Source organism: Magnolia sinica, chromosome 9, assembly GCF_029962835.1.
Source record: "Magnolia sinica isolate HGM2019 chromosome 9, MsV1, whole genome shotgun sequence".
In the NCBI taxonomy this organism is placed as follows: Eukaryota; Viridiplantae; Streptophyta; class Magnoliopsida; order Magnoliales; family Magnoliaceae; genus Magnolia; species Magnolia sinica.
The window spans coordinates 1,275,927-1,302,892 of NC_080581.1; the positions used below are offsets into that span (position 1 = coordinate 1,275,927).

At 40.1% G+C, this 26,966-nt stretch overlaps 2 protein-coding genes and 1 long non-coding RNA gene across 6 annotated transcripts; 1 reads left to right on the forward strand and 2 right to left on the reverse strand.

Moving 5' to 3' along the window:
* Positions 1-3,517: 3,517 nt before the first annotated feature.
* LOC131256592 (U-box domain-containing protein 35-like) lies at positions 3,518-18,962 on the forward strand. Of its 3 annotated transcripts, none has more exons than XM_058257508.1 (10): positions 3,518-3,745; positions 4,448-4,569; positions 6,389-6,510; positions 7,140-7,348; positions 9,579-9,654; positions 9,870-10,176; positions 13,379-13,480; positions 13,937-14,365; positions 17,355-18,110; positions 18,613-18,962. In XM_058257508.1, the coding sequence occupies exons 1-10, from the start codon at positions 3,568-3,570 to the stop codon at positions 18,712-18,714; spliced, it is 2,403 nt and encodes an 800-aa protein (XP_058113491.1). In that variant the 5' UTR covers positions 3,518-3,567; the 3' UTR covers positions 18,715-18,962. The 3 variants fall into 3 exon arrangements, with proteins under 3 accessions (XP_058113491.1, XP_058113492.1, XP_058113493.1); XM_058257509.1 differs by having other exon boundaries at positions 9,876-10,176; XM_058257510.1 differs by having other exon boundaries at positions 3,609-3,745; positions 4,403-4,569.
* Positions 7,038-8,325, reverse strand: LOC131256594 (uncharacterized). The gene is made up of 2 exons (XR_009176887.1): positions 8,060-8,325; positions 7,038-7,279 (listed from the first exon to the last, which is right to left on the reverse strand). It is a non-coding gene; the product is annotated as an uncharacterized LOC131256594 (long non-coding RNA).
* Positions 18,963-22,821: 3,859 nt separating the features above from the next.
* Positions 22,822-26,522, reverse strand: LOC131256593 (pentatricopeptide repeat-containing protein At3g42630). Of its 2 annotated transcripts, none has more exons than XM_058257511.1 (2): positions 26,244-26,522; positions 22,822-24,580 (listed from the first exon to the last, which is right to left on the reverse strand). In XM_058257511.1, exons 1-2 carry the CDS (start codon positions 26,373-26,375, stop codon positions 23,423-23,425), a joined length of 1,290 nt encoding a protein of 429 aa, XP_058113494.1. In that variant the 5' UTR covers positions 26,376-26,522; the 3' UTR covers positions 22,822-23,422. The 2 variants fall into 2 exon arrangements, with proteins under 2 accessions (XP_058113494.1, XP_058113495.1); XM_058257512.1 differs by having other exon boundaries at positions 22,822-24,587; positions 26,244-26,380.
* Positions 26,523-26,966: the final 444 nt, after the last annotated feature.

Here is a 26,966-nt window from a genome sequence, read left to right on the forward strand (position 1 = left end):
GGATCAAACCTTTTTAATATTTTCTCAACATAGTGAGATTGAGACAGAGTAATACTATCATCGTTTCTGATTATTGAATACATAATATTATACTTGCTTCTCTTAAGTTTTTCATATCAAAGTTAGAATACATGAGTTTCTTAGTTGAATTGAGTGACTTAACATTGGTTCCAAAGATAAGTTACATATAAATAAATTATGATACCATTGTTACTATAGAATTTACTATATATACATTTATCTACATCATTTACTAGATATATATATATATATATATATATATATATATATATATATATTTATCTACATCATTTACTAGATATTTTTTTAACTTTAAAACATTGTCAAATTTTTCATTCAATTACTTAGGAGTTTGTTTTAAAACGTACAAGGACTTAATTAACGTACACATTTTATTTTCCTTTCTTAAAACTATATAACTTTCAGGTTGCTATATGTAGAATTTTTCTTCTAATTCATCATTTAGAAAAAATATTTTCTTATTATTATAATAAGCAGGATTGGATGATATCTTATTATTATAATAAGAAACGTTTACAACGACTAATCCATCATTATAGTAACCTTTTACAAGGAAGGATCTATTCTTGGTCATTATAAGCTTATCAGAATTAAATACTAGTTTAACTTCAGCCTTGTAGAGGAGTGAACCAGAAACCAAGTTGCGACGAATGTCAAGCAAATATGTTGAAAATAATAGATAATATTTGAAAAAAATATAAATTAATTAATAAAATAAAGAAAAAAATTATGACTTGTTTGTTTGAGTTGAGGTGTGATTAGGTCACTCGACTTAAAACCAAATCAGACCTCATTGGACTGCGTCCCAAGTGCAATAGGAATCTTAGACAATTGGCCTCCAGGATATAACGACTACTACCCTGTCTCAACGGTGCACTCACTGTACATGGGTGTTGTACACGAGCTTGAACTGACATTTATAAGTTAATCGAAGTGTGTTGACTTGGCAACGAACTTTATTGGCAAAAGAACACCAAACCATAGACAAATTTTGAAAAAAATTGAGAAAGAAATTGTTGACTTAAATGAATTATTTGGGAAATGAGTTTGTCTATATATAAACTACAATTAGGTGATTAAAGCACCATTTCAAATGGGTTGGGTCCGTTGGGTTTGAACCCAACTGGTATGACCACTCGAACAAATGAGTCCTTAGTTTGAAATTCACGCAAACATAGATGTATACTCGTGAAGTGCGGAACAAAAACTACTAACGGAAGTTTACTCTTAATCCACACATAGACCCAAACCCGGTGTCACACATGCATGCATATGTCATACAATTACGACTCAAACCTTATACAAACCACGTCTTTTATACACATGATATTTCTTTGGCTCTTTTCTGCGTGAGACAAAAGGACTATATTAAATAATAATAATAATAAACACTTTAAAAAAATAAAAGAAAAACTTTAAATTTTAAATAAATTTATTTTAAAATACAACAATGTTTCCGTTCAAAACATTGTATCGGAGCTTCACATCAATGGATGGGGATGTTAGTGAGAAATCCACTTTTTACATCTGCTTTGCCTACTCATGTTAATTAAGACATATGCTCAAAAAGTGTGCGCAGTTAGAGGAAAAAGTGGAGAGGAAAATGCCCAGCTTTGAAACTTTCGAAGGTCCTTGGTGTTCATGTTCCATCCAAACCGCTCATGACGCCATTTCCTTTGGGATGAACTGAAAACGCAAAAATATTCCCCCACTCAGAAAATTTTTATAGCTCCGCGGTTGCTTCAACGGTGACCGTTCAATCCCCACCTTTTCCTGTCGTCTGGACCACTTGAGTTTTAGACCAAACGGATGGATGGGGTGGATTTCTGACAAAAATTACGGTGGGCCCCACCTATAATCAGGTCGTAGGCAATCCCAGTCCCACATCAATGGGTGCATACGTACAACAACTACAAACATTTGAGTGTGGGCCCTACCATGGAGATCGCTTGAGCAAAATCAGGCCGGCCACAAGCGTAGGACAGATCAGACCATCAGAAGGCCTTAATTTAATCCGTCCATTTGCTCGCGAGCATATCTGATCCGTCCAATAAGGAGACCAGCCTGATTTTCGCGCGGTATGATCTTCGGGCAGGGCCCAGTTATTGCACGGTTCGGATGTTGTATGCACTGGGCCCGTTGGCATGTCTGCACCAACGACTGTAGATGAAGAATAACTAAACGCTTGCAACTTCAAGTGGGCCCATCTGATGCATTCACGACATCCGACCATCCATCAGACGCTTCTCCAAAATCCAGGTTATGTTTACGAAATCCAAGCCGTCAGTACCCTTCATCTGCCAGCTATGAAGGGTCAAGAAGAAAAAATTCAGGCTGTTCTACAACTCAGCAAGCGCCAGTAAAAATCAAGGGTCGGCGTTCCACCCAACTTGTTACCTCTGACATGGCCCCACTGGAGTTTTTGGATCTTGCTGATTTTCAGTCCCTGACAGGGAGCGGATTAGGTGAAACCCGGATCTACCGAGGTGGGTGGAACCCATCACTGTGGGGCTCATAGTGATGTATGTGCATTAAATCTACACCGTCCAACCATTTTCAAAGCACATTTTTGAGGCATGATCCAAAAATGAAGCATGCCCAAATCTTAGGTGGACTACACCACATGAAACAGTGGTGATTGAATCTCCACCATTAAAAACTTCATAGAGTCCACCGGAATTTTTATTGACCATCCAAATGTTACAAAGATCTTTAAATGAGATTTCAATACAGATGGACGGCGTGGACGTGGTCACATACATCAAGGTGGGCCTCACAAACCGCGCCTGCCCTGACATGGACGAGGCTTGGGTAGTGACGCTGCCACCATCTAGGTGGATAGTAGGCGGTGATCTGTGGGCCGTGATGTATGTGTTTCATCTACACCATCCATCCATTTTTCTATATCATTTAACGGATGGATTAAAAAATAAGGCATAGCACCCATTATTAAAAACCTCTTAAGGCCCACTGTAACGTTTATTTTAGATCAAACATATTGATTAGATCATCCGTACTTAGATTAAAGGGAAAAAACAAATATCAACGGTCTCAGAAAGTTTTCAACGGTGAGTATTCAATCAACACTATTTCCTATGGTGTGGTCCACTTGAGATTTGGATCTATCTTATTTTCATTTTTGGGATCATATGGATGGAGAAGATGAAATGAATATGTCATAGTGGTGTGGTCCATCTGAGATTTGGATCTGCTTCATTTTTGTGCAAATGGTGAGAAATGAGCTGGTAGAATGGATAAACGGCGTAGATAATACAACTCAAATAACAAGGTCGGACCCACATCGTTGGTTCCGGGGTCGTAGCTAAGTCGCGTCCTTCGCGTACGTACTGATGGTCAAAAGAGAAGCGGACGGCGTTGATGGCGGGCGTCCATTGGTTTGTGCGTATCCCTTCTTTTGCAAAACAAAGGTGTTGTGGGCCCTCCCTCTTATTCCTTGGAGAGGGAGAAAGAGAGAGAGATAGATAGAGAGAGAGAGAGAGAGATCGAGTTGGAGAGAGGGAGGAGATGCGGGCCAACGGCAAGGGAAAGGATGATGGAAATAATGGGCTGGTGGCCGTTGCCATTGATAAGGACAAGGGCAGTCAATACGCTTTGAAATGGACCATTGATCATCTTGTGTCCAGAGGAAAGACCTTGATTCTCATCCATGTCAACACCAAGTTGCAATCCGTTCCTAATCCCAGTAAGCATCTCTCTCTCTCTCTCCAAAGTTGGTTGAATCAGCTTATTCTACAACGTTGTGTGTGGGCCCTACCGTGATGTTCTAATGGCATCCACTCTGTCCATCATGTCTCTTTCCTCATTTTATCCTTGTATACCAAAAATTAGGGAGACCCAAAACTCAAGTGGCCCACACCAGGCAAAAAATACCCCTTTAAACATTAAAATCATGTGGTGTGGCCTACCTCGGTTTTAAATGGCCTGATTTTTGGAATTATCGTTTTTCATGGTGGGGTGCATGAAATGAATGGATTGGATTCCATGTAAAAGCATCCCCATTCCAGGTGTGTTAGCCTGGTGTGACCAACCTATGTTTTGTATGGGCATGATTTTTGTTACAATATGTTCAATCAACACTGTTTTCCTATGGTATGGTCCACTTGAGATTTGGGTTTACCTCATTTTTGGGATCATATCATAAAATGATTTGGAAAAAATTGATAAATGAAGTGGATTAAAAATGAATATAGTATAGTGGGGCTCATTGGCTAGTGACTGCCTTTCCGTGATATTACATGAGGGACGCATACGATTGGATGTCAAACACATATCATATGGGCCTAATTCTGCTCGGTGTGCATGTAATTCAAAAAAATGACACACATGTGCGGCCCACCAGATGAAGGGCCGGGATAAGATGCTGATCTGTGTGGAATGGATGCAGCGGGGAGCAATGTCTCCATCTCGGAAGTTAACGATGAGGTAGCGTCGACCTACCGTCGCCAGCTCGATGCTCAGACAAAGGAGCTCTTCCAACCATTTCGCTGCTTTTGCACCCGTAAAGAAGTACGTATCTCTGTCACACGTGCAATATGAAACACGTTTGTGTTATCCGAACTTTCCATGACGTGGTAAATAATGCTTTAATCGAGTCACTTTTTAAAAAACTCGGCTGCGACCCTCCTCATGTATGCATTGTATATCCACGCCGTCCATCTGTTTTTCTAGAATGAAGAAGACAACTTTCAGGTGGACCACACCACAGTAAACAGTGATTATTGACCATTAAAAAACTTTTGTGGGTCACAAAGGTTTGGATCAAGCTGATACTTATTTATTTTATTTTTATTTTTTTAATCCAGATCTATGTGACCTTATCAACAGGTTGAATGGTTAATAAATATTATGGTGGACCCTAGGAAGTGTGTTTAATGATGACCGTTCAATGATCACTGCTTGCTGCATTTTTGGTGCATACTGTAAGATAAGCTGGCAAAACAGATGGATAGTGTGGATATACAATGCATACATTCAGGTCCTATATCACTGGTTCTGGTTTCGCAGCCAAATCACCCTGAAAAATTAGATAATGTCATTCTTCAGGTGGACCACAACGTACAAATGGAATTGACGGTCGAGATTGCTTTTCCTCCTTAGCTGCTGCTGCAGGGCAGCAAATGGGGCGTACCTGGGCTGGACCTAGACTTAGCCTATTCATTTCTGAACATGGGCCATTGACTAGCTAGGCCCAGCCTACTTGCAACCGCAGCAGCTGCTTCCTGGGTAGGCCCCACTTTTGAGCTGTGTGGGCCCACAATGACGAGTGAGTTCCATCCAAACCGTCCATTAGATGCACTCCCCAAGTTCAGGCCTAGATCTCAAAATCTAGATGGATCTATAACTCAGGTCGGCCACAACAAAGGGAAACTATGGGGTGCATTTGGGAGGGGACACCACCATAGAAACTTCCAGATGAAATGTGGGTCCGACATGTTGTGTATAGGCTATCCAACCCATTAATCAGGTACCCTCCACCAGGATTAAGGGATACATGGAAGATCAAGCTAATTTTAGTGGGCCACAACAACTGAATATTTAGGTCTTGGGCGTTATTGTACATTCATTCTGTGGTGTATCCCACCTGAGCATTTCATAAGGATGATTTTTGGGATGTACAGTGCCCATGAGGGGGCCCACAAGATGCACAGTTTAGATTCCATATGGACATCCCAAGTGGACCCACGCAGCTCAAACATTTGACCCCCCATGTGTCCCTTCTCCTTCCTAAAAAAATAAGGAATTAAAAATATATTCCTAATGCATCACAACATGAACTTTCTCATGCGCCTATTTGTAATTGTAGAGCCCACAGTTTTGAGGATCCCAACCATTGATATTGAGAAGCCCACTCTTAGATGGATGGTCTGAAACAAACACTGCAACGGCCCAAAATAAATGTTACAGATTGGATAGAATCATCCAATCCAGAAAACTTTAGTACCGCAATCCATCCTTTGCGGGGCCGGGTCCGTCACACCAACGGCCTGGATGCCAAAAATCCATTATAGGCAAGATAATTTGGCATCTTCCATCCATCCACAATGGATTCAATGGATCAACGACCTGGATTACGTGAAAACGTTGTGTATTTTGTGGGAAGATCTGGGCCACGTAACAGATAACTCCTCTCTGTGGAACCCCTATTTTCTTGTTCAGGGCTCTTATTGGGCCTTGACAGGCGAGGCCCATGGTTTGGGCCCATCCAAGCCCGGCCCAGCCCATAAATAGCCCCCACTAATTTATCAAAACTTAATACTCTTTTAAATACTAACTCTTTTATAATTTATTTATTTATTTATTTATTTATTTATTTCTTTAAATCAAGATACAATGCAAAGACATCATACTTGATGATACCGACATAGCGAAGGCGATAACCGAGTATACTGCACAGAACGCAATCGAAAATCTGGTCATGGGTGCGGCGTCCCGGGGCGGATTTGTTAAGTATGTTTTGTGTGAATTTCTATATAAGCATGATTTGTAGTAACTAGGTTGGTGGGACCTCATGCATTGGTGTTGGAAGGTTTTTATTGCTCCTGCTGGAATAATCATTTAGAGGTTTTGACATATAGCACACTGTTTCTTGTTGTGTTGTCCACCTGAGATTTGGATCTGATTCATTTTTGGTTCCATGCCATAAAATGATCTGAAAAGCCCAGATGGGCCCCACAGCTTAGATACACAATGCATCATTGAGGTGGGTCCCACCCACATCGCTGGATCCTGAGTAGGTCCATATCCAGACTAAGTGTGGATGTAACAGGAACTAGCTTAATGCCTGCGGGTCATCAAATACAGGATTGAGAGATTTGCTAGCCCCACACGTACCGTTATGTGCAATACACTTTCTTGGGGCCCACCATGGAGATGACCGTACGTGCAAGTCTGGCAAGTTCATTCCTCAGGTGGATCATCACCATACAAACTGAATGGACGGTTAAAAATAAAAATTTGCCAATGGCTCATATTCATTCTGATAAGTGGACCGGCCTGATGTGGGGCTGGCAAACCTCTATTTAGGGCCAAGTAAATGCTTATTGCATTTATCTTAACAAGAAAGTATGTAATCACAGAAGGTTCAGAACCACAGATGTTCCTACTAGCATTTCCAAAATGGCACCAGATTTCTGCACGGTGTATGTCATTTCAAAAGGGAAGATCTCATCCGTTCGATCTGCAGTCAGGCCGGCACCAGCGACCTCTCCTCTCCGCACTCAAATACAGAACCATAATAGCATCAGATCAGAACATTCGTCCCCACATTTGTCTAATGGCCCAAAAGGTTTGTTTCATCAATTATTACATTAGTTCATATAAATTGCAAGGGGTAGCTCATTAATCAATCTGGATGGCGCAATTGGTCCAGCCCACAAGTAAAAATACACCATCCAACGTTTCTCACCACTTGATCAATACCCTCTAAAATTAACGGTTAAGATTGTTCATGAAACAAGTGATATCCATGCCCAACTAGTTGTAGTAGAGGAGAAAACCGTGCAACTAGCTGGGTGTGGGGCCCACTGTGGCACGTGTATGGCATCCAACCTGTCCATCATGGTTACCCCAACATGAAAACGGTACACCCCATAAATCAGGCCAATCCATCCATTAGGTGGTCCCTATGTGACCGTTGTTTTCCATGATTTGATGTCGTAAATAGACCACGGTGGGCCCCATTCCCATCTAGTCTTACGGTTTTGTCAACTACAACTAGCTGCATGAGAGACGTTATCATGAAACAATAGAGGCTCAATCAAACAGAAAGAGCCATCTATTTCTAATGGATCCAAAGACTGGTTTTGATCAAATGAACTTAAGCAACAGATGGCTAAAGAAAATAACATAATAACAAATACCAAAAATAAAAATAAAAATAATCCATGGATGGGCCATCCGATCAGTATGGTGGCCCATGAAGCCTTCATTGGACCAATGGACAATCCAGATTGATTCATTTTTCAAAAAATAAAATAAAAGTAAAAATAAATCATACCTGTATTTCCAAAATCAGATCTGTGATTGTATTATCATCACCACCATCATCTTCTATGTTGTATCCCAATTAATTGCAGTCAGCAACACGAACATTCTACTTAAGTCCTATTACCAAGATTCATGATGAAAGTTGTGGCAACAGTTTCACTTTGGCTACTGAGTGGCGCGGCTCTCCTCTTTTAGACTATGAGAGCACAAAATTCCCACATGTGGCAGGCCGGCACATGTGAGGCATTTGAAGATGGATGGTGGCAAGTCGCAAAAATAGCACGTGTCACATGTAAGGCACAAGAAAATAGACGATGGCACATGTGGCACACCTGTCACGCTAGTACATGTGTGCCACATGTGGGGCGCTTGATGCTGAATGGTGGAACATTCTGCATGTGTTGGGGGTGAGCGAAGGCGCCCAACCTCCCATGTGGTACATTTTGGCACATGTGGGGCACTTGAAGTTGGATGATGGCACAAGTGACACATTAGCACATGTGGCATAGTGGGACATGCGGGCACAAGCAAAGATGAGCGGTGGCTCATTTAGTGCATGTGGCACATGTGGGAACTAAAGATGGAGTGGCACACGTGGGTTTTAAGTTAAGGGAAACCCATTCTACTACCATCATGGAAAAAATGCCTTTCTTAAAGGAAGGTAGGAAAACAAATTTGATGATTTCCAAAGAAAACGAGTTTCCTGCAAAGAAGGGATTCACAAAGCATGAAAAGTTAGGGGTCGTTTGGATGCCAGTAAATGGGGGCTAACTGGAAATGATTTACAGGTTGGTTTACAATCTGTGTTTGGATGCTGAAAAATGCCTGTCAATGATTTACAAGTTATAAATCATTTACAGCTTTCAACCCCATTTGATTTACAGGCAAAAAGCTGTGATTTCATTTGCAGGCTCTCCATTTACAAGACTTGAACAATTTACAGGCTATCCAAACACAGACAATCATTTATTTGTAAATCATTTACAGCTTACAGCCAAACAAGACATGCTGTGAATAATTTACAAGTCTAAATCATTTACCACTTGAACCACAAACAGGCATCCAAACAGCCCCTTAGTTTTATGGAAAAAAAGAAAAAGAAAAAAAGACATTTCCCTTCTTTTCTTTCTATAAATCCAAACAGGATGAATGAAAAATATGAGTCCTATCCTGTTCACTGTCACAGGGTCTTTTTCGGGAAAATTCCTAATTTAGAGAGTTTTGCATATAAAAGCACCTTTATAACCACAATTTACTTAGCAAAAAACAAAAAGCATTCCAAAGGAGCTGAATGGGCCCACATGATGAGTGATACGGAGAGACAATGTACATGCATCTCCTACCATCACAGGCAGGAATCTGAACATGCATTTCGTTACAGACTTTTGAAAGTTTAAACTTAAATGCTCATGGATTCCCGCCGTTTTGATGGGAAGTAATGTGCACATCAAATTTCTGTGCATTCAAGTCATGCTCTTTTGTAATTTATCCTCCAAAGGAAAATACTTTCTGAAATTTCTATCTGACAGGCGATGCAAAAATCCATCGCCACCCTCAAACCGAGAACCAACATACTCTGCGGGCGGCCGAATTGGACTCGATCAGGTCAGTGGAAATGCGTCATCTACATATACAATGCTTGATAAAACTTTCATTGGGCCAGCCTTCTGGTAATTGAATTTCTTCAGATGTTCTTCTCAATATAGTTTGTTTGGGCCCTTGTTAATGAAAGGTGGGTCTCACCTGTTCAAAAAATGCTACTTCTTCCACCCAAAAGGACTAGAAACATACCTCATATTACTGATGATCTCATGTGTCAGAATCAGATCACCTTTTACCAGGGGATCGAGACCCTCAAATGTGGATTCCGACATATCATTCGTGAGCTCCACCAGGTCGAGACATTCAATTGCGGATTCTGACATATCATTCGTGAGCTCCGACAGGCCGAGCTTGGACCGGATGCAACCTTCGCTCTTCGACCATATGGAATCCAGTCGGACCTCAAGGTTGTCTAATAGTTCAGACATGTATGATAACCGGAGCTTTGAATCATCAAACACACCACCCAATAACTCGATGACTTCGCAGGAGAGTGGTGGGTCGACATGGCCACCCAATATGATGGTAAGAACATAATATCCTAGAAACCTTAAAAACCCATTCATGCACACATGCCTGCATGCATGTAGACACACGTAAACTCACACAAACATGCACATACACATACAGTACAACATACATAATACTAGTGCAGGGATATGCTTGCATGAACAGCATGTATGTTGATGCAACAATATGCTAATCTCACATATGCGCACTGAGAAAAAGATGCCCATATGCACATTTTGAAAGGTTTCTACATGGGGGTGGGGCCCCCACATCTAAGCGGCACCCTCTCTCTACCCAAGTTCACCGTTTAAGCAACCAACCAAAATGCACGTAGACACTAGGATTGAAATGCACATGGACACGTCTCGCGTGTGGCCATGAGGTAGGAATACACATGTGGGTATCAGTGTTTTAAATAGCAGTAGTGTGTTTTGTAGCGCTCAGCCCTCTGTAGTGTGTAGCATAAGCTACACGATACTTCTATTTTTTAATTTAAAATAGTAAAAATATGAAAATAGTAATAAAAAATGATATATGTGTGTGTGTGTGTGTGTGTGTGTGTGTGTGTTCAAACAAGTTATTTATTATCATTTATCAAAAGCCAATCCACGTCTATAAACCAAATCAAATAATTATCACATCAACAACTTTCTAAGCTAACCACTTTAATTAATACATGTCTAATTGAAACCACAAGTCACAAGTATGAAAAGAAATAGAAATCCTACATGTTAAAAGTATTAAGTATAATACTAGTGCTCTATCTACGATATGGACCACAATTTGGATGGTCCGGATTAGTTTAATGCAGTGTCATGTGTCATAGGTATAAGTCATCACCATATTAAAATAGGTGTTAAACTAGCATAGAAAAAACACTTCAAAAAATGAGATTTCAGGTAGCTAACGCTATCCACGCTATGCTACATGTGGTGTACACTACATACCCTGTAGCTTACACTACCAGAATTATGCTACTTGCGTACGCTACGTAGCGTTTTCGCTACGCTACACTATGTAGCGTACACTACAACGCTACTGAAAACACTGACGTACACTGCACGCTATGTAGCTATAGCATACGCTATGCCAGGGGATTTACACTATTTAGAACACTACATAGCGCTACGCTACAAGCGCTATTTAAAACACCGGTGGGTATTACCAGCTGTAAGAGAATATCTGCACATGTCCATTGCTCCTCGATGGACACCAGATACTTCATATGCATACACATGGCTGTAAGCTATCACACTACATACATGTTTATATGGACCTACGTATCATCGTAAGAGTATGTGTATACACATAGAAATACGTCAAAGAAAATGGCAGCTTATTTAGAGTTTCAAAATCCGTATTTGAATGGATTCATATTACTATCTGCAGGTATGCATACATTTAAATTTATGTATACAGATGTATGGAATCATGAATGTATATACATTATACACCCATTGTTCAGAATATTCTTGCTATTATCGATAATATCCCCGATATTATCCATATATCATTCGGTGATACCGATCTGGTAGTATAAAAAATTCCAGGTATCAGCAATATATCTCTAATGTATCCATATCTTCAATATTTTAGACTGTGTAAATTCTAGGTGTCGCTTGTATCGCCAATGTATAGATATCACTAATGTATCAGCAATATTTCCAGCTATGTAAATTCGAAGCGTCGCTTGTATCACCCGTGTATAGGCAATATTTTGATAATATCGCCAATGTATCAACATCGCCAAAAATCTATTTATTAAAAAAAATTCCATTTCAATTTTTTATGGGTGCATGGTTGTATGATGAAATGCATGTTTGTATGTGTGTATATGTATGCATGCATGGATGGAGCATGGATGGATGGATGGATGGAGGGATAGATGGTTGGATGATTGCTTGTGTGTGTGTGTGCAGTATGCACGCATGCATGGATGGATGGATGGATCATGCATGTGTGTTTGTATGTATGTATGTGTGTGTGTGTGCGCGCGCATCTATGGATGGATGGATCATGCATGTGCTTGTATGTATGTATGTGCGTGCATGTATGGATGGATGGATCATGCATGTGCATGTATGTATGCATGTGCATGCATGGATGGATGCATCCACAATTTTTCCCATGTTTCCCTAAGTCAACAACACATGCTTTTATACACCATTAAAGGAAAACTTATTATTTAATTCCTAAATATGTGTCTTTTTTGCTTCACTATTATTTGATTCTTAAATATGCAAATTTGTGTATTTTAGCATATACTGAAGTATCATTGAAAATTTCCACCATTTTCTCCAATGTTTCCCTATAAGTTAGCATTATTAAAGAGAAACCTATTATATATGTGTCTTTTTGGCAATTTTTTTTATTCCAAAATATGCAAATGTGTATCTTAGCATCTCCCAAAGTTTGGTTGCGAAATTCCACCATTTCCTTGTGTTTCCCAATGTTTCCTTCAGACATCAATACATTTCCGGGTATCAGCAATAATATCACGATATCAATACATGTTTTTGTATCCCCAGCCAGCGATACATGTAACAAACCGATACTATGAACACCGTATACACCAGTGTTTTAAATAGAGAATAGCGTGTGTTCACCCCTCTGAAGCATGAGGATTAAGCTACAAAGCGTGTAGCTCCACTTCCAGATTTTTAGTTAAGCTTCTGCTTGGTTGCGCCAAATATTGTGAAATTTCAGGTTATTTTGCACCAAATTAGTCTGATTAATAATGAAATTTAATGACATTTGGTGCAATGAAACACAACCCACAAATAAAAGGAAAAATGGGTGAATATTAAATATAAGGGTAAAGAAAGAGCAACCTAACTGATTAAATACTAATGTTATTTTACTAATATCATTGAAAAGATTAACTAATTCTTATTTTTATTTTTAAATGAAAATATAACAAATCATTGAAAACTTTGATTGATTCTAATGTTTTAGTGAAAAATAACTTATAGTGTAAGCTACGTAGCATGTATCATAAGCTATGTAGCATGTAGCCTATGCAAAATTAGCACAAAGCATAGGTTACACATGACTTAAGCTATGACTTAAGCTATTTTTATGAGTTAGGTGCATTGATGCTAAGCTACGCTATGTAGTGTAAACTACAAGTTACATGGCAAAGCTATATAAAACACTGATATACACATGCAAATACATGTACATATACAGAATGGAAGTTTGTGTTGAAACATTGCAGGAAGATGTGGAAGCTGAGATGAAGAGGCTAAGGCTGGAACTAAAGCAGACAATGGATATGTACAGCACAGCATGCAAGGAAGCGCTAACTGCGAAACAGAAGGTAAGGATCCTACAATGAGCCAGCACATGCATTCAAAACATGATGTTTTATCCCACCATTTCCATTACATGTGTGGCCCATGTTTGGGTGATCAGAATCAACTGTATAGTGGGCCCCACAGTGGATGGAGATATCCCAGAAAAGACTCCCCAATCGGATTATCATGACCATTTGATTGCAGCCTGTTAAATATGAACCCCTGCATGGTTGATGGAAGAAATCCTAAAGATTTCTCCTATTGGATGATCCTAACCTTTTGATTGTACACCTCTTAAAGATGGAAGGCTACATGTAGTGGCTAGGATCATGGGAACCATGATGGGGCCTACTGGATAAACAGTTTTAGGTCAATGGAAGGCAGGTGCCACATGTCCAAAAATAAAAAATAAAAATAATAAAAATAAAAAAGCATTGTTTCTTTCAATGGAGCATCATATAGCATCTTGTTCACTACAGGCAAGAGATCTCCATCTCTGGAAAATGGAGGAAGAACAAAGACTAGAAGAAGCTCGACTAGCCGAGGAAAGTGCTCTCGCGATCGCAGAGAACGAGAAAATGAAGTGCAAGGCAGCCATGGAGGCAGCAGAAGCAGCTCAAAGGATCGCACAGCTGGAAGCACAGAAGAGAATGAATGCAGAGATGAAAGCACATAAGGAAGCACAAGAGAAGAAGAGCACACTAACTGCATTGGCAAATACAGATGTCAGATATCGGAGGTACACAATAGAGGAAATCGAGGTGGCAACAGAGTACTTCACAGAAACTCGTAAAATCGGTGAAGGGGGTTATGGGCCAGTGTACAGATGTTATCTAGACCATACACACGTCGCCATTAAAGTTCTACGGCCAGATGCAGCTCAAGGAAGGTCACAGTTTCAGCAGGAGGTATGAAATAAAACCTCTTATTCCTTCTATAGGCATGCATACATATGTACACACACGTACAGATGTACATACACAGTATAGATTCCAAGAACAAGCTTTACTGGAATCCTATTCATAAGCATAACCCTGAAAAGAAAAACGATATTTTTCTCAAAGAGATGTGCTCCCAAGCAGCTTGCCCCTTTCGCCTTACCATGTGATGATCCAGACAATTCATCCATAAGGACCCACTGTAGTGAGTTACATGGAACAGATCTCATTCGCAATTTCATAGTTCATATAAAGTCAAGTTTTAAACAATGGTCTCGAAAAGAAGTTTCTAACTTACCTTTGCGCAGACATAGGGGAAATCTGATCAATGGATTTTTATTTATTTATTTTCCTTGTGGCCCATATACAGTGGGACACAGTCAAGATCCTCACATAAGCAGCTAGGGTGAGCCTTCAGGATTCATTCAAGCCTCCTTACCATTTCTCCTATTTTAGAACTTCCACTTCTCCATATTGAGCACATTCATATCCATCATACCCAAATCCAAGCAATATACGTACCTATATGAAGTCGAGAGATGATTGTGTTTGACTAGCATGTCCATTCCTTTCTGAAAAATGAATCAGATCACACGATCATTAGAGATTCCAATCGAAGCAAATCAGATGTTGCATCATCAATCAGAAAATTCTTTGAAAATTCTAGAAATTTAATAGTGCAACAATAGAAAAAGGGGCGCATTCCACTGGTACGGCGCAGATGTGGGGCCCACATGATGTATTCACACCATCCAACCCATTTATAAGGTGTACCAAATCGGTTACATATTGGTTGCATCGGCCGATACGAAACGGCAACGGCCGAGTCTGTTACGTGATATGGGGGTCGAAACGGTGACCCCCCAGTTTTTGGCTCGGATCGGTTGTTACGAGGGCCGTAATGGCCGCTACGTCCCATAACAGCAGTTACTGCCCCGTAATGGTCAGTGTGTAACGGTCATAAATAGCTCCTTTTTTTTTTACCTTTTTCAGTCCCGATTTTTCTCATTCTTTGGCACTTTTCTCTTCCAAATCCTTTCTTAAACTATTCTACTGCAAATTTCGACCACTCTTACCTTGAATTTGAGAATCAAAACAAGTTATTTCAAGGATTTTGTTAAATCAAAGCTCTGTGGACTATTTTCCGGAAAACCTTCAAATATAGGTATTTATACCCTTTTTTTCCAATTTGTTGTTATGGTTGAATATGATGCATTATTCAAATTAAAACATATGAATGCATATTTTACAGATTATACAACTTATTTTTCTTTTGTATTTCTTTTATTTTCGAACTATTTTCGGTCAATTTTTAAAAATTAGCAAACACATACACATTTGAGATATTTTGATATTAAATTCAATTTAATATATCTATCATTAGTATCAAATTGTTAGAAAATTAAATTTATGAGTTTTGCAGTCAATTTCAAGCTATCAGGTTCATAAATTCATCAAACCACCCGATACAGCTTTCTCACCAATGGACCATTACACCACCATAAACACGTTCAAAATTATAAATGAACGCATATTTGGAATATTTAGAATTTTCTGAATTTAATGGATTTTTTAAAGAACAAAAAATATCATGACCATTATGAGGAGCGTATCGACCGATGCGGCCCATAACCGTACCGGTAACGGTGGGCACCGTTACGCCCACCATTACCGCAACGGCACACCTTGCTCATCTATCAAATGTGTCACCTCAGAAAACCCCTATGACCCAAACTTAAGCCCAATCCAAAACTACAATCGGCCACATCAAAGGGAACGGCTAGGAAGAAACAACCACCCTTGATTTCATAGGGACCCACATGAGTCGTAAAACAGATGAATTTTGGCCTGACCCTTCGTCTGGACTGTATGAATGGTTTGAACAGCCTTGATTATATGTACACAACATGGTGGGGCCCTCATGCTAATCAACGGTAGGCGTTGCCACTCAATGTGTACCCTGAGATGTGGTCCGAGTTTTCTATTGGGGAGATTTTTGAAATCTGGGGACTTTCTGAAGTGACGCATCTTATGAATGGGTTGGATTCTGTGAACATATCGCTGGAACCCACATCTGCCCGAGCACACTATGCTTGTCGTTTGCGGTGGCACAGAAAACAGAACCAGCGTCATATGGACTACTATTTTCCCACCTTCTCCCCCCAAAATCAGAAATGAATCCTGTTCTCATTTCTCAACCATGATTCAGTGCTATCACAACCTCTGTTTTTGGAACTGGGAACAGCCAAACATGGCCTAATATTTGTCAATATATAACATGACACAGCATTTCTGTACACTAGTAAACTGTTGACAATATGCAGACGAACCGAACATTAGAAAGAAGTGAGTCCTGGTATTGTTTTATGTGTTCTCACTTAAGATAAAACCAGTGTCGAAAGTTATGCCAATCAAAATTTTGGTGAGCATGATATTAACAAAGACAAGTTCTGTAAATTAGATTTTGAAGTTGTAGGCTTCAGAGTAACGAAACATAGGATTCAAATTCATAGGATATTAGTATTGTTGTTTCATAGTTCCATGCTCACAAAACTTGTGTTTGGGTACAGCATTGAATTGAATTGCAATATTTAGTCCAACAGAGAAGAGACATCCAAAGTGTAATTATCTTTCCAAATATTCATAATGATGATTTTTTTTTTTCTTTTCAAGGTTTCACAATGAGGAAGTAGCTCTCAAATTGCACAAGTTTCTTTCAGGTCCAACTTGAAAGTTACATAATTGTGATTTGGAGCCTAGTCCCTCAACATGAATACTAAGGAATCCCAATTTGACAGCTTCCACTTTCCTAAGGGTGCATTTAACCAAATGCACCCTAAACCATGTATTGCAATTCAATTCAATGATGTATGCATACAAATGCAGCCTAAAGAATAAACAAGAGCAATGATGTTACCTGAATCGTTATTCTCCTTTTCTTTTGGAAACTGGATTGCAGGTTGAAGTACTGAGCCGCATACGGCATCCCAACATGGTACTCCTTCTTGGAGCCTGCCCAGAGTATGGCTGCCTAGTTTACGAATACATGGCCAATGGGAGCTTGGACGACCGCCTCTTCCGAAGAGGGAACACCCCAGTAATCCCTTGGCAGCTGAGGTTTAGAATAGCAGCAGAGATTGCCACAGGTCTGCTCTTCCTCCACCAGACCAAGCCAGAGCCGCTGGTGCACCGTGACCTCAAACCTGGAAACATCCTGCTAGATCGCAACTTTGTCAGTAAGATCAGTGATGTAGGGCTGGCCAGACTCGTCCCCCCGACCGTTGCTGACCATGTCACACAGTACCGCATGACAGCAACTGCTGGAACCTTTTGCTACATCGATCCGGAATACCAACAAACAGGCATGCTAGGCATAAAATCCGATATCTACTCCCTCGGGATCATGCTCCTGCAGATAATAACAGCCAAGCCACCAATGGGCTTGACTCACCATGTCGAACGGGCTATCGAGAAAGGGACGTTTGCTGAAATGCTGGACCCAGAAGTTCTAGATTGGCCAGTTGAAGAGGCCTTGCATTTTGCTAAGTTATCACTCAAGTGCGCAGAGCTGAGGCGGAAAGACCGCCCAGACCTCGGCAAGGTCATATTGCCAGAGCTCAGTAAGTTAGCAGATCTCGCAGAGGAACAAATGCCTCATTTCATGGTGGGAAGTACACACAGCTCGCCACACCATAGTTACGTTTCCATCAACCAGGTGAGTTGAGAATGCCTTCGTCTATGCATGCATGCTGCCTGTACTTGCCCAAGTGCACTTTACAAGGATCTGCAGCACACATGCGCCAAATGGCTCTGCAAGCAAGATCCAAGCCGCTAATCAGGCGAACCACACTGAACCAGTGCCCTGGCCAAAAATCAGGCACATCCACTGATTTGGATCACCACACAAGTATGTTGAATATGGAACATTTGGTCAATCTTTTCAACCATACATGTACCACCCACCTGATGAGCAGGCCTGCCTGATTCCTGATCAAGGGCATCTACACAGTGGGTCTCACCAGACCGACAGGTTGGATCTTGCATGTGTATCCATATTGGCACACTTGAGAGTCCCTGGAAATTAAGATCTTAAGAGTGCACTAAGCAGTCTCAAGTACTAGATATACGATACATATCACCTGTTCAAAGATACATGCAACTTAATGAAAAGGACAATCTTTTGGGAACTTGATGATCAGTTGAGAAATTTTCCACAGGATGTCATAAGCGATTCACTGTATATACACTCGGGATACAACAGCTCAAGGAGCCGCTCAAGCGCATCATCCATGACTGGAACACGGATGTCCCTTCACTGAGACGAAAGGAGTCGGAATAGCCATAGGGTCGGAAGTTTCAAAAGATTTAAGAAGCTCGTTCAATGTTGAGCACTGCAGTCCTTTTGCACTGTAAAACAAACATCAATTTGAGGAAACTAAATCCAGTTTCTCAACATATATACCATTGTTTTATATCCTAGTCAAGTTAGAAATTCTGTTAGTTCTCTAGTGAATAATAAGTATGCTCAAGGGGATGGCGCCTAGCATTGACAGGACAATCCTATTTTCTGGCTTTTGTGTACTATACTGGAGCTATGTAAATTGCATATTTCCAGATGCAGGGAGCCAACAGGTACAGACAGCCATTGAAAAAGCAGGCCCTCTGCTGTTGTATTGACTGTCATTTCTGCATGTAAAGGTATTATCTTCATTTCTATTAACAGCAACATTTTGTTAAGAAAATTAAGGGTACAACTACCAGGGCAGAAACACCACAAAACAAGAGGAGAACCAAATAACTTAAAGAGGATTTTTGGTTGGTGCTTTTATATTTCTCGGCTTAGTAATTATTTGCTTCCTTTAAAAAAAAAAAGTTTGGTTTGCACTTTTTGGTTGGTTTTTACATTCCTTGGGAATTCTATTCCCCAGATTTTCCTTAAGAACAGAAAACGAAGGAATTAAAACAGAAATTTAGACTTTTCCCATATTTTCCCAAAAAACCCAGTGTATCAACCGAACAGAATTTTAATCATTCTCCAAGAAATACCATGCCAACCCTAACATTCCCCAGGAAACATAAAAGAAAACAGGGAATGAATACCCCAACAACCAAACAAACCCTAGGAGTATAGTAGAGGGGGACCATGAATCCACGATACAAAGCAAATTCCTACCAAAAACCTCTTGAGCAAGGTGTCTGTGTGGTCGGTGGTCTTTCTATAGATGTGGTTAAATGAGATAACCAAACCTTGGAGAGGGTTCCCAAAATTCATCAAAGATATAGGCAGATTACCACAGGTCAAGACTCCACCTTAGAAGCCCACCTGATGACAATCTTTGAGTCCCTTTTTACATGAATGATGATACCTTCATGGGGGGGAGCCAAAACATGCAACAGAAAGAAAAAAAAAAAAAAAAAAAAACATACACACCCACACACGGAACCCGATCAAAACAACAGCCGGGTAGGAAGTGGAAAAAGCAGAAAAGACCAAAAAAAACATAGAGATAAAACTTATCTCTGGCAGGGATATGCCTATCCAGAATTTACAGGATTGAAGAGGTAGCACCAACCTTAGCAAGGCTATCAGCCAAGAAGATTGCTTCTCTGGAACATACATAAAACTAGTGTACTGGTTGCTGCACAGGTCAAGCACTTTCTCCAAAAATCAGCAATCCTCCATGTGAATGATCTTGCATTAATCCAGAAGACAGTGGTAAGGAAATCTCCCCGGATGATAATCAGGAAAAGATCAGCTACACAACGATCTTACAGCTTGTAGAAGAGCAACAACCTCCACAATAGAAGAACCGGTGATTCCGATCGGTCCGAAGAACTCAACAAGCAGTCCTCAAATATATGGATTTCCATAGGTTTCTGCCAATTGCAGTTGAGCACATCTAACCAGCTTGAAACCATCAAAGAGGCAATAAAAAGCATGAGATTGGGATTGAATTTTTCCCAAAACGCTAGAAGACTGAAGATAGACAGTGAGCTGACAGATTTTTATTTATTTATTTATTTTTGTTTTGGTCTCATGGAATATCCAAGCGTTCCTTTTGAGCCAGATGGACCACAAGGTAGCCATGACTACCATGGCCACAGCTGCCTCCTGACTGATCCCCAGGCTCCCACCAACCAGCTTTCAAGAAAATACAAAACAAACCATGAAAGAACTCACCCCATGCCAAATTTGGGAAAAGTATTCCCCAAATCTACCAGGAAAATATACAGTGGATTAAAGTCTCATTCAACAATGATAAGGAGAGGAGGAAAAGAGACAAGCACTCTTTAAGTGCTAGCTATATTTCCAGAGACACCACTGGTGCCCAAGGGCCCAGGGTTACTGAAAGACAAACCATTGAAATTTTGGCTACCAAACGCCAAATGGGGGAAGGGACCAAGTTAAATCTTCCTGAGATGCAAAGTTCGCTTTCAACAACCACTCTCCATCCTCTTACCAAATTTATCACTGAAATTCCTCCAAACCAGTTGACAAAGGCTTACTTGATTACATGGTTTGATACGACCAGTACTGACTTGAATCGAAGCACAACACTACTGAAGATCATCCTGTTCACCACAAGTTTCAATAAGGTATTTAGATGATTAGGAATGAATTTGGATGTAGTACAGAAGTACATTTATGTATTTTCCCCTAATCAACTTGACTTGTCACAAAATAACAATATTCATTATATACTGTGTTTCTAACATGACTTAATCCAAGATCAAGCAAAATTAAGCAAAATGGCTCAGCTCAAATTGAAGAGAGAAAAAATCAAGAGTAAGACTTGCAAATACGAAAACTGGATCCTTCAAATCCTTTGAAAGTACCCATGTCAGATATGAAAAAACATGGGGTAGGCATAAAAGTGGCATCAAATATGGCTCACCCATACCCAAATATTTTATACTAAGATAATTAAAAATATAATTCTTAAAAAGGATTTTAAAGCAAAATTCTTTCAGAGTTTTCATTTTACCGCATAATACCTCAGCTATTCAAAATTCCTGGAGGGTGCTCTTTTGAGGGCAGAAATTACAAAAATGCCCTTGATGATTTTTTCTCTTTAGAAAGTGGTAAAGTTGAGAATTGTGAGGCCCCCGCGGTATGTGTGACATCTGAATAGTCCATCATATACACCCAACCATGATGATCAAACAAACCAAAAATCTGGCCTGTCAGATCATCGGACGATGCTTTTGGGTGGTGTACATTGTATTTTATGGTGTGACCCCCCTTCTGATTGGGTCATCCAGATTTTTTGGTTCCTCTAATCATCATGCTGGCTTGCATCTGTTGGATGGGCTGGATGCCATACACACACCACTTGGGCCCCACAAATTCTCAACTTTACCAACTTTTTTAACTAAAGAGGGCATTTTAGTCATTTAACACCTTGAAAAGCACTGCCCTAGAATTTTGATTTGTCAAGGCATTATTTGGTAAATTTGGAATTCCACTAAGGATCATACAGTAAAAATTCCTTCTTAAAAAGGAATAAAAATATAGTAGAAATACTAAAATGTGACATGAGAGATTGCTGCTTCATTGTGCCATCTTGAAAATTATGGGTGGTACAACTAAATAGGTGCATGGCTAGCAAAGAATGAGGCATTGCCAATTGAGAACAAATCTTACATGGGGAATATCTAACTCTCCCATTTTCAAGTCCTGAAAATAAATCTTTATCATTTTGACAACTTTTTGGACCCACCACTTTACCAGCAGTCCATTTTCATCTACGCAAGGCAGCAAACACTTTGAGGATATCAATGATATTTTCAGAATAACATGAAAACCAGATTATGAATTTGCACTGGATGACAGGCAAAGAGGAGTTCAGCTAGCAACATATGGTACTGATAGGACTAAGATTTAGTACACCTTTCACTGAAGAGAACTGATCACATACAAGCAAGGTACCATAACTTGTGAGACTGTGGCATCTTTCTGCCAGCATGCCCCTTTTGTAGGACATCAGTACCATGAAAACAATAGGCTCCACCACTAAGAATAAACAGTCTGCTCTGCTCATCAGGTGGGCACACCGGTCGATGGACAACCTATTCTGATTCAACACGCAAGTGTGGCCCACAAAGTGAGCAGGTCAGCCTGACACTTGAGAAGGGTGACCTTCAAGGTGGCGCTAGTGTTTTCATTGTACTGATTGTCCTACACAAGCGGCATGTTGGCAGGAAAGACGGTACAGTACCATAATTTGTGGGAAAATTGCCTGTATGTGAACAGTTCTCTTCATTGAAATAGTCGACAGGGTGGACAGTGGTGATTGGAAGAATGTCGAATGACATGCATTTCTTAGGGCATCATACTACTTGGCAAGACAAGCAATTTCATTAATATTAGGAATAAACAAATTTACATGATCATGAAAGGCATCCTCTCAGGCATGAGAAGAACAGAGGAAAGAACTCAAGGAACTAGATTTTTTAATATGTAGAAATACAAATAAATATTTTGCAAAGACTATTCATGCTGCAATCCAGATTTATTTATTTATTTATTTATTTTTATAAGAAATCAGAAAACCTAATTTTCCTACTCAGTGGGACACATTTTCAGTAGCCAAACCCTGATAGTATCCTTGATCTTCCCAATAATGCAAAGTTCACAGGTGGACCCCCACCAGCACTGTTAGCCTTCCAATCCTCCCCACCCAAGAGAGGAAACTAGACAGATGTGGATCTCTGAACGCTGATGCAGAAGCCTAAGAACTGGAAGCTTTGCTTCGCTCAATAAACCCTGCCTGTAATCATCAATGTTATACACAGAACTTTCCTTCTTCGTAGCAAGGCAACCAGCATTTCTGCGAAGGCTTCATCAGTGGAAGCTTTTCTTCAGAAGACAGAGCTCGGGAAACCAAAATGTTTACCATGACAACCATGCTGTGATTCAAGATACACATGACATCGCCCAGATCCTGCATGCATCAATGTTGTCTTCTAACATAAAGAACCCACAACTTTCCTAAAGTTGAAAGCGCGACATGGTCATGCACCTTTTCAATAATTCCAGAAAATTTGGTTACTCCTGTACTGTTTCTTGAGATATATTGCAATTAGCTTCGAGTACGTCCACTCCCTCTTCCTCTTAGATTCTAAAAGCACCTCTGAACTTGAGTGGAAGTCTCCTTTCCCAAAGACCTCGAACACCATACGATCAGTCGAAACCGATGGGAAACCATCTATATCCATGTTGCTTAAAGCAAAAGACAAGTTTCTCCCAAGTCTTCTATTCAAATATGCATCAACAATGCAACCATAGGTCACAAGATCAGGGACAACTTTCGCATGCTTCATGTGTTCAACACTGACATGGAGATCCCAAAACATGGACATCCTAGAAAAGGCCAAAGCTCGAATATTGAACGTAGTAAGATCAGGTGAAAATCCAGCATCCAACATTCCCAAGAATTCTCTCTGCATACTCTTCATTCTGAAGTTTGCAGCATATGACAGCAAAAGGAAATTCCACAGAAGGTTTCCTGTGTTGCGCCGACCAAGACCAACATCCCTCAAAAATTCACCCAATTTGTAAAACCTCCTTTTGCTTATATATGCAAATGCCATTGCTCTAATTGCATCTTTCTCTATAAGGATTCTCGATCTTTTCAGACGACCATACGCAGTTTCCATCTCTGTTAGAGAACCAAACAAACTATAATATGTCACAAATGCATTCCCGCTGAAGGAATCGACTTTGAAGCCACTTGCAACCATTTCTCTCACTGTAGCTTCCATCATTGCAAGCTGCCCATATTTTCCAAAGCAAGAGATAGCCAATGAGTAAATCTCAGGACACATGTTCAAATCCCTGGAAGTCAATTCGTGAAGGACTCTATGGACCTCATCAAAACACCCCATCTTCCCATATGCATCCAATAGATCAGAAACTACCTCAATTTCAGGCACGAATGAGCTGTTGATGATCTCATCCCACATGGCCTGGGCATGCAAAAAAAGGCCACTATCTGCATAGCATAACATCAAAGCTGACAAGGTCGTACAGCTGGGTACAAAGCCTTCAGATTTCATCTTGAGGAAGAGCTGCAGAGCTACATCAGGCATTTTATTTTTACCCAACGTGCGGATTAACAAGGCGTAATCTGCATCAGTACACATTCCTTTTCCACTTTCTTGCTGATTCCAATGCCGGATAATCTGTTTTCTTGGCGAATGGAAGACAAATCAACAATGCATTAATGCAAACGGCGAATACAATGCTTGGATAGAACTACCAGATTCTTGTTCTAGGCATCATTCTGGAAAGGTGTAGCATTCAGTGATCTAGAACATTCATTTGGAAGGTCAGAGAATGGGTGGGCTATGGAGAAGACTCCCATATTGTACAGTCACACTGACAAGGCAACCGGCATACAAATCAATGGCTAAAATTAAAATATGCCCAACTATCCATATGCAACCTGACAAAGTAAAACGAGCCCATCCATGGCAGGGCCCACTAGATGAACGATCTGAATCATCTGAGGGTGGGCCCCACTTCAACAGAATCCTAGGAAACAAAAATGACATTAATGTAGGCCAAGCATTTGTACAAAGATAATTGCTCCGATGCTCACTCCTAGTTGCATTGGAACGCTTAGACAATCAAATTCATTGATCTAGACTATTCATTGGGTCCAAAACTCATTTCATGGACTATCATGCAAACATCACATTGTTAATCCATCACATATTAATGGTCTTTAATATGTGATCAAGATCATTCACACAAAAATAAGGTCTAATCAGCAATTTGATCCATCTATTTCTTGGGGCCCATAATGGAATGCTTATGATCCTGAAGAACCAGTTTTGTTAGGCAATCATAACCATGCCATCCATGTCTTGGAAAAAGGATGACTATGGAAAAAAAGGCCAAATCAAAGATGTATTGGATCATTTTCAGTGCAATTTTTTGCACGCAAGTGCATGAAATATGTTATAGATTTGACGGACAGTTCAGATCAGTCAATTGTACTGTCCAAGTGAACCGATGCAATTAGGAGCTCTATAAATTATAGTACTATTGAGACCATTGGAGCATTTCTCTTGTAATAATGCCTCATTAATGTATATCTTCCACAAAATCGAAATTAGTTTGGACCAATCATCAAACAATTCGGGCTCATCCTTTAGGAGGCTCATTTGATATTTCTGCAGTCTGATGGTTCACACAGATGTGCTTAAGAATTGTACACTTGGCAAATATGTAAAACAAAGTAAACCGTCCAAATTGATGGGACTACTGTAGATAGGTCATGATCATAAATACCGGTGGATTCGATGATCCTAACCTTGATTAATCGAAATTTCTTTATCGAATTCAGACTGCTGACTATTTCATTTTAGCTGTCCAGTAGATATCCACCAATCTGCTAAGTTAGAACATCAATTCAGTATAATTATCATTCTTTAACCCATCTAACTGTGCCCACAATTCAACGGTTTTGTTCACATCACAAGTATGCCATGTCCACAACTCCTGGGTGCATCAGTAGGAATCATCTCCACTAGAGTATGGAACGTTATCCGTTGGTCAATGGGGCAGATGAACGGAACTCAAACCTCTAGATATTCCAATTTTGAGTCAGTAGATGGAGGACTGAACAAAACCGAGTCGACTCAGATGATTCACAAACCAACCAGAAAGTCCTAGAAGGTTCTAGAAAGTTACATCTACACTGATATCAGTGGCTCTTTTTTCTCCTGACTCCTTCCTAAGTAAGAAAAATCATAAATCATAAAACAAAAAGAAGAAAAAAAGAGCGAAATTCAAGCAGTTGAAATGCATGGATTCGAAAAGAGGGGAGGAGAGAGAGACCTCCGGAGCTGAAATGCGATCGGGAGTGAAATCACTCCGTTGCAGAGAAACCCTAGGTCGTTGGGATTTGAGCCCTCGGAGCAGAGGAGGAGACGAGAAAGAGAGAGGAGAGGGAGAGGTTAGGATCTCCATCTCTACTACAGAGCCAGCGCGGGTAGATGCATCGGTTTTTTATAGGAAATTTATAGACTTTTCCATCTTCGGATTCGGGTCGGGTTCGAGCGTACACCAGCAGCGTGTGATGGACGATATACGTGCACTAAGGGCCAGTTTGATTTTCTAATTTCCTATTAAATGCGACGTAAATGAACCATTATTATTTTCAGGTGTTTATTTAAACAATAATCATACCCTGAATATCGACGGTCAAATACAATTTTAAAAGATATAATTAAAGTAAAATGCAATTATTATGCATCTACACAACCAATTAATTAATTTTTTAGTAATTTCTAAGTAAAACAAATACTATGGGGTCGTTTGGCACCATGGATTTGGGGAGATTTAAGGAGATTTGAGGGGATTTCAGAATACCCAGTTGTTTGGCATCATAAAGAAACTGCAAGTTTCAAATCCAGGGGCAAATCGCCCGAAAGAGGGGGTTTTAAATCTAGGTGAGAGCTTGGATTACATCTAAAATCATTTCAAGTGTTGCATGTGTAATATGTGTGTCACCGTACTCTTATTCTATTGGGCACATGGTCCACTAATGATATCCCAAAA